Source organism: Callorhinchus milii, unplaced genomic scaffold (genome assembly GCF_018977255.1).
Source record: "Callorhinchus milii isolate IMCB2004 unplaced genomic scaffold, IMCB_Cmil_1.0 Scaffold3, whole genome shotgun sequence".
Taxonomy (NCBI): domain Eukaryota; kingdom Metazoa; phylum Chordata; class Chondrichthyes; order Chimaeriformes; family Callorhinchidae; genus Callorhinchus; species Callorhinchus milii.
Genome location: NW_024704744.1, coordinates 47169207 through 47178122, shown reverse-complemented (window position 1 = coordinate 47178122; position 8916 = coordinate 47169207). Strand labels below are relative to the sequence as shown.

Here is an 8916-nt window from a genome sequence, read left to right as displayed (position 1 = left end):
CATGATACAGTGTGGAGGCTCTAGGAGAAGCCGTTTGTGGAGATGAAGCGGAGACGGTGTGAGAGGTACGATCTGAACCATTCAAGGACAGAATTATGAAGGTTGAGGTGAGAGGAGAGGCGGTGGATGGGGATAGAGTGGTCAAGGGTATTGAAGACAGCAGAGAGGTCAAAGAGAACGAGGAAGCAGAGGGAGCCCTGGTCGCAGATGGACAGATTGTCATTTGTCATTTTCACCAGGGTAGTTTCTGTGCTGTGGGCGGCACAGAAACCCAATTGGAGTGGTTGGTGAAGGGAGTGGCAGGAGAGAAAGGAGCTGAGCTGGGAAGCAATGACTGGTTCCAGGACTTTGGAAAGAAAGGGAGGTTAGAGTTGGGGCGGTAATTTGAGAGAAGGGATGGGTCCAGGGAGGGTGTTTTTAAGGATAGGAGTGATGACGGATGTTTTTAAAGAGGTGGGAATGGTGCCAGTGGACAGGGAGAGTTTTATGATGTCTGTGAGTGGAGGGGTAAGGAGATGGAGCTGGGAGGTAAGGAGAGGGGTAGGGAAGGGGTCGAGGGAGCAGGTGTTCGGTTTCATGCGGGTTATAGTGATGGTGAAAGAGGAGTGGGAGACAGGTTTGAAGGTGGAGATGACTGGAATGCACTGGAAATATACAAGATACACCCATACTGTGTTTCATACTTAGATTATGTTATGGTGTAATACACGAGCCTAGTCTGACAACATAATTAGCCTTCGGTTTCACTGGTTTTAATGCAACAGTGTCGATCACAGTTCGAGTCTGTTGACCCTGCAGAGAGGGACTGGGGAGTTAAACCAAACCACGATTGAGATTGATTTACCAACGAGGGAGTAATTGAACTTGTTATCATTGATTTATTGGCGCTTCCCCCCTCCCTCCTCCCTCGGGAAACCAAAGCAAAGGTTTGATGGGGAAATACAATCAAAGGTTTGATGGGGAAATACAATCAAAGGTTTGATGGGGAAATACACTTAATTTCGCTCCAATGAGAGATGTGGCTTTCACTTTGCAGAACAACACACACAGTGTCAGTCAGTGTCAGTCTTAAGCTGAGGTCTGGTCACTGCTGTTTGCTGACTGGACAGTCTCTGTAACTTTTTAAGCCCTTTTTTTTTCTCTCTCTCTCTGTCTCTGCTTGGTTACATCTCCCTGTGAGGCTTGTCATTTTGTTTCTCTCTTTCTCTCTCTCTCTGTGTGTGTGTGTGTGTGACTCTCTCTCTTTTTTAAGATGGCCCAATGTTCAGTGGGAGAGGAAAACGTGAGGCAGGAGCTGCAGGAAGCCAAGGGGAGACCTTCGGGCCATGTCAGGAGAGGAGGCTATGAGCTGATCAGGAATCCACACCTCAACAAGGTAACCATCTGAGGCCACACTCCCTCCCTCTCCCTCCCTCTCCCTCTCCTCCCTCTCCCTCCCTTCCTCCCTCTCTGGCTCGTATTTTTTTGCGTTGCAATGGAAAGAAACCAGGCTTTTTTGTTTGTTTGTTTGCTGTGTGGTTTTTTTTTGGCAACAATTTTTAAAAAAAAAAAAAAAATTTTTTTCAAAGAAAAAGACATTTCTCGTTCCACCACCAAGAGGGCAAAACTTCAGCGAATTATTTATCTATATTTATATATATATATTTATATTGATATATATCTCCACACGTGCACACGATTTTTTTAAAAAAAAGGTTATTGTAAGGGGGGGGGGGGGGTGGAATGCGTGAATAAAGAGTGTGAGGAACGTAAGTTGATGCAGGAATTAATTGTATTGATGCATTGTGTATCAATAACTAAGTTAAGGCAGGAATAAATTAAATTGCAATCTCAATTAATTCCTGCATTCATTTGCTTTCCTTGCGATCTATTCCTGGTTCTTGGAAGCAGCGACTTAGCAATGACGATGCTAATCATAAATGAAGTTAGTAAATGGTTGTGATGGGGGCAGGAGGTTAGTGAGGAGCAGCTCACAATGTCTGCAGCCACTTTCCTGTATTCCCACTCTCCTCCTCTGCTTTCCTGTGTGTGTGTGTGTATGTGTGTGTGTGTGCAATGGCTCCAAGTTGCTTTCCTGGCTCGGGGCTGGTCTCTCTCTCTGCTCCTTTTTTTGTGTGTGGTTGTTGTTGAAAATATATATTTATTTATCCAATATAATATTGAAGTACAACAGAAATCTCCCCCCCCCCCCCCCCCACCAAAAAACAAACGTATCTTTTATTGCAAACCTTGCCCTTTCTCCCCCATGCAAAAAAAAATCATTTCGTAGTTTACGGTGCACGTTAAGGAATTGCAGAGGAATTTATGGAATGAGGGACCTCCCTTTAACACAGTCATGGGGCAGGTCTCTGCTTCCCAGGACCCTTTCTGAGTCTGATCTGAGGCCTGGTGCTCCAGCCATTTGTAGGAAGGGAAACTGCTGCTGACCCTGTGATAGACACTGAGCACCAACCTCAGGGAGGAGGGGGAACCAGCACTGATCCTTATTTAACCATAAGGAGCTCTATTTATTTTTAAAACTTTGAAGAGTTCTATTGCATATGCCCCAAAAATAGATCCCTTTTTTTAAAAAAAATCTGAAGTGAGTCATTCTTGCCACACTTAATAAATGACACATGTCTGAACTCTGAACATTGCGATTGCCATTGACTTGATGTGTGTAGATAAGTGACCTGCCGCACCCTTTTCTGCAATGATGTGTTTCAAGATTTTAACTATTTTAAGGTCTTGAGTTGGTGCTTCGGAGGCAGTCGTGCACTTTTTATTTAAAAAAAACATTACAGTCAGTGTGCAGCTTTGTTTTGGGTATGTGGTGTTTTACTCCTGTCATAGAGCACCAAAGTGTTCACAAAATATTCCCCCCCCAAAAAAATAATTAAAGTCACTTGTAATTTCACCTATTACAATTCTGGGCCACTGCCCCATGTCAAACTCTTCCCATTGCACCAATGATTAATCTTTTATCCAACTTTCTTCATCCAAACCAATCCTGTGAACTTTTACGCAAACCTGATTCTTCCCTGTCCCTGTGACATACAAGGTGACCCCCCACCCACCAAACCCACACACATTTTAAGGTGCCTTGTTAGAGTGCAAGTTCACTTCTGTGGACGCAATGTTACTGGGTGTGATATGCTTCCCTTGCAGACTAGCCAGCTTCCTGCATAGTTAGCAGTCTGCCATGACCGCTCTCGTGAGTGTTTTAGTGCTAGAAATACTTGTGAAAATGTTCATTGCTGACTGGTCAGATTCCTATGTGCTTGTTCAAGAAGCCAGCCAGCCTGCTGCAGACACCAGAAGTTATGTCACTAACAGCCTGATGAGCTGGAAGAAAGATTAACAGTCATGTTATTTTCAGGGAAGTATTACAATGTCAGTTTGTCATGGAAGTGACCCATGTTAATAGGATGTGTATGTTAATGGTTCACTTGTGTATACAAACAAAGCACTTGCCTCTCAAGCGAGATACCTGGGTTCGATTCCCAGCAGGGTGAAACCTTGGGCTAGTTTCCTTACTCCACATGCCTAATAATAATCTCTCAAGAAAAATAACAATGAATTGGTCACTTCAATCCACGACTGTTTGTGGGATACTGCTGTACGCAATTGGTTGCTGCGTTTTGCCCTCAAATATACAGTCAATTCACTTCACAGTATATTCTGTGAAGCGCTTTGAGACGTCTAGAACACGTGAAAAGCTCAATATCAAATGCAAGGATTATTATAGTTATACTTCCTGAAGTTGAAATGTTTACTCTCCTTAAACAGACTAAATAACTAAACACATTTTATTTTTCCCACACAAACTGTGCTTATTCTACTGTATGTTTGTAAATAAAACCATAAGTGTTGTGATTTAGAAATGAGAAGTGGAGTTTACTATGGTGCAGTACATGAAGGGAAACCTTTGAAATCCATTATTATAGCTTCCATTAAATATCACCCGTTAACCCCTTCAGCACCATGCAAAGTTCATCTGCAGAAATGTTTTAATCCCATTCAGGTTATCATTGACTATTTTACTCTGGTGAGTATGTTCACTTAACAAGAAAATGTACACTTGAAAGTTGATTGACAACGTTAAAGGGTTACAGCAATTGGTCTACCACTCACCAGTTGTCACATTTGCTGAATACAGTTTTACTAATGCTGCTGTCTGCATTCTGACTCTAATTATCAGAGATTTTATTCCCCAGCTGCATTGTTGAAGGAGCCTGCTGCTGCTGGCAAATGGTCCTATAATTGCATCAGCGAGTATTTCAGATCTTAGTTGTACTGCTGCAATGAAAGCTTTCTTTCAATCTGCTGCCAAAGCAAAATTCAACAAAGCTTTAACATTGGATTTTCACCTTTCCACCCATTTTAAATTGATGGAAGAAAATTAAATCATGTGGCATATTTTATAGTTTGCACATTGGGTAATGCACAACAGATTGCTGTAATTCCTTCTGTTCAAAATATTCTGCATACAACATATTTCATTTCAGGCCATTGGTTCAGCCAGCTATAGCTTAAAGTTGCATAATGGAGAATATATTATACAATAAAATCTCTGCAATTAATGTTGAATAGATGACTCGAGTGATGAAGGCACAAGTGGACAAGACCGTGGATGATGCAATACAATTTACACTTGTAGTGCCTTTCATTTCAGAAGAATGTCCCAAGCAGTTGAAGCAGAAATTTGCACTTTATTGGATCACTCGTCATCAATGATGTAGTGCTGTGCAACTTCAAATCTGTGTTTTCCTTAAATCTGTGGAACCCAGTTTCCAAGTTGGTGGGTTAGTCTGTATTAATTCAATGTATCGTGCGCCATTGAATGGATTCTTACCCATCATCCCCTTCCCTACGCAGCAAGGTTAAGCATTCCACGAAAACAATTGCATCTCCAGTATGTTTCAAAGGTGTAGCCTTAAGTATGTGTTGGGTAGATATGTCAAGCAGCTCACAATTTTTCACTAACTTGTTACTGTTTGAACTTGTTGGTTGATAACAAAACCTTTTTGTAGAGCAACTCTTGCCAATTCTATGAAGTGTCAAGTCTGAGATGTTAAGATGACTTGCTAGTGTGCAAATTCTACTCTTATTTGAGACTTTTATTCTTTATGTGGCTTCTATTTATCTCTTGCAGTGTTCTTTGAAGTGTTTAAGCAGATTATTTGTCCCTGCACAAAGACAGTCCGTTCTTTTAGTAATCTCATCGGTGGATTGTGGATGGTCTGAGTAATGTAGAAAGGTGATTTGCTTTTACACTTGAATCATTTGGTCTTTTAATTTTGGTTTCTAATTTTAATGCAGAGCTCATAATTTACAAGGATTATTTCTGTTCATATCTCTGTACCTCTTAATATAGCAGAACATTTTAATAGTCCATCAATCAGATTTTAATGCTTTGTTTTTTAAATTCACAAGTTTCAATTTTGCTTTGTTTATGATAATAATCCTTGCATTTGAAATAGCGCTTTTCACGTCTTTTCGATGTCTCAAAGCGCTTCACAGAATATGCTATAAAGTGAATTGACTGTATATTTGTGGGCGAAACGCGGCAGCCAATTGCGCACAGCAGTGTCCCACAAACAGTCGTGGATTGAAAATGACCAATTTATTATTGTTTTGTTTTGGAGGGATTATTATTAGGCGTGTGAAGTACGGAAACTTACCCAAGGTTTTGCCCTGCCTGGGATTGAACCCAGGTGTCTCGCTTGCAATGCGATTGCTCTAACCACTGAGCTACAGGACTCCACTTACTGTAACATTAGCCTTAGCTAAAAACTAAATCCATAAACTATGGTAAGGGCAAGTGCTATTACAGTTTGGTAGGTATCTCAACTTTAAGGATAAAATATTGTAGTTGCAAAATTCTGTTGTATCTGAATAATTCTAATTTAGCAATTCTTGTTATTAAAACTGCACTAGAAATAACTTTTTGAATACATTAAAGGCACCAAATTCATTTAGGAAGGGGATATGAAAGATTTGCTACTAACATAAAGAGTCTCAGCACAGTTGCCGTAGATATGCCAAATATGGCAGCTCCCATTGGCAGTACTGTACCAAGGAATTGTGAGATTTAAGACTGCATCTGTAACTTCCTGCTGACTTGCCTTTCAACTGCCCATAAGGGAGCAAGCCTGGTACTTTTCGTACATGCTGAGTTTATACGACACAGGTCATTGCAATGTTCCTGAAACTCATGGTGTCAGGAATGGCTCTTGTGTATGCTTTGCCCTGGCTGAGATCCCATATCCAGTGTGTTGGTAAATTACAGCAACACTGCCAAAGGTGTAGGATAACTGAAATAGCTGCATAAATTAATGTTACGTATCACTAATTGTTCAAACTGTGGTTCCATTTTTAAGGTAAAAGAGTTTTTAAAAAAAACTAAAAACCCAAGTTTTAATAGTTACTTACTAGAGTACAAACCTACAGTTACAGCTACGTATTTTCGGCACATTTAGTCAATTATTCTGAGCATTTTAATACCATATATATTCAATGGTTTTCTAGAGTGGCTGAGTTATTGCCTCACAATGAGAATCTCCAAAAATCAGAAGGCCAATTATGAGATCAACTATAGGATCAAATTGCACTAATTATTGGGCGATTCTGTTACAAAGTACCTTGCTAGAGTGCAAGTCATTTATAAGTTTTGTGGACAGCTATCATTATTTTCACCCTTTGTTTTGTATGGAGGGAGCAGTTTTAGCTGACGTTCCCAGACCACTGTATAGATTTTTTTTATAATTTGGAATTAAATCTTCTTCCACTTCTACTCCATGCGGTATTTTGTCATTTACCCCACCATTGGTGGATGAGGTTTCAGTCATTCTACCCCTACTTTCTGAAACTCCATCCTGTAATTTCTCTGCATGACTCCCTTCCTTCCCATCCACCTTGAAATCCTATCTTAAGACGCATCTTTTTGACTGTGTTTTCAGCCACCTCTCTCTCCCCGCCCCCACCCCCCATTTCCTCAATAGAGGAATCAGCTGTGTAAAGTGCCTTGAGTTGTCCTCCCAACACGAAAAGCGCTATTATAAATGTTAGTTGTATTTTCAACAAAACAAATTAATTTGTTGCTATTTAATGAATACAAATGAATAGTGATGAGGGGCACCACTTGTTCAATAATATTTTCAGTTAGTGGAACTCGTCCTTGTAGGTTATGCCAATTTGTGCTACAATGTATGTGCTTCCATAAACTTTCGACTGCTCGCAAAAGCATGTTGCACAACTTTGCATTGCATCACAAATAGACAAAAGCATTGCTACATTGATGCTGAAGCATGTTGGATGGTTATCTGATCTCTATGGTAAAGAATCCTGAATAATTTCATTTTACCTCTTTAATTTTCTTCCAGTAGCTCTCACAGCAGTGTTTATTGTTGAAGTCGAAAAGAATATGGACCTGTAATTTATCACTATTGATGTAGCTTTAAAAACTTCAGTAAGATTTATTTACTGTTAGCTCCATTTACCTTTCAATGTATTCTACTTTTTGTGCTTTTGATCATATTTACCTGTATATGTTTTTAGTTTAGTGAATTCTTCAATAGAATTCTTCTAATCTCATGCACCTGTCCTTTGAAGTTCAGAATTACGTTATGTACGCTGGGGGAAGAGTCAAATTATGTTTTTTTCTTGAAAGCTGCTGTTTTGCACCTTGTTTTGCCCTAGTTTTAGAATGTCAGAGTACGTTTTAACTAATTCTGCCCTTGTTTTTGGATTCTCTTTTTGTCACCCCAGAAGGCCGCTATTCTATATTGTTTTATCATGTGGAGTCCTGTAGCTCAGTGGTTAGAGCACTCGCTTTGCAAGTGCTGAGTTCAATCCCAGGCACAGGGCGAAACCTTGGGCAAGTTTCCTTACTCCACACGCCTAATAATAATCCCTCCAAAAACAATAATAAAAACTGGTCATTTTCAATCTACGACTGTTTGTGGGACATTGCTGTGCGCAATTGGCTGCCACGTTTGCCCACAAATATACAGTCAATTCACTTTATAGTGTGTTCTGTGAAGCGCTTTGGGACATCCTCCCGACGTGAAAAGCGCTATATCAAATGCAAGGATTATTATTATTATTGTAAGCTTTTCTGTACAGCATAAAATCGGAAACCTTTTAGACACATTGATAAACTGGTTGTACTTGATGCATCTTTGTCTACAAAAATAGAATGCTTTACAGAATATCCTGTATAGTACTTTGAGATGTTCTCAACATAAAATGTGCTCTATCTAATGTAAGGATTATTACCTAGTTCTGAATGAACATGGATATAGACACCAGAAAAATATATATTGAATGCTAGAAGTTAAACTTATCGTGAGTCTACAGTTGGATGCTAATGTTCTTCTGAACTGGCACAATGGAGACAGCTACAGGATTCATATATTTCAACAGAAAGTGCAAGAACAGAACTTTTGAATTAGATACTATTTTGGATTGAATATTGGACTCTGATATATGGCACAGAACTGAAAGATGTTGAAATGGTCTGAAATAAGAGGCTTGTTTTGCAACTTACTGAATTGCATTAGAAAATTAGATGACATGCATTTTCATTTCTGTTCCTAATAATGCTTCAGAACAGATGTTGGCAACCAGAAATATCCAGTGGCACAGACACAAAGGGCTGAATGATCTTCTGTGCTGAAATTTGTTTCCATTTGATATATGTAAACCTACAATATTTTAACAGCAGAAAAAAGCCTGCAATGAAAAAATGTGTCAAATATCCAATAAATATAAAGAATTATATAAAGCAATGGAAATAACCATCAACTAGTATTGAAGGGAAAGAAAAGCTCTTATAGAGTTAGTGAGAGGAGATGGGTTCCCCCGACTGCAAATTCTAAATTGTTGGAGAATAAATAACACAATGCAGGAGGCAGTTGTTGGTGGTCTAGAATG

At 39.6% G+C, this 8916-nt stretch overlaps 1 protein-coding gene across 5 annotated transcripts in view; it reads left to right on the top strand.

The window, feature by feature from the left end:
* The first annotated feature begins 342 nt into the window (after positions 1–342).
* me1 (malic enzyme 1, NADP(+)-dependent, cytosolic) overlaps positions 343–8916 on the top strand; it is a 240689-nt gene continuing 232115 nt past the window's right edge. The window contains exons 1-2 of one of the 5 annotated variants that reach the window (XM_007892968.2): positions 343–364; positions 1253–1375. In XM_007892968.2, the coding sequence (XP_007891159.2) occupies positions 1253–1375 (123 nt within the window). In that variant the 5' untranslated portion in view covers positions 343–364. Of the gene's footprint in view, positions 365–431; positions 454–503; positions 529–792; positions 855–942; positions 977–1252; positions 1376–8916 lie in introns of those variants that run through there. The other 4 variants (XM_007892962.2, XM_007892966.2, XM_007892967.2 and 1 more) reach the window with 4 other exon arrangements.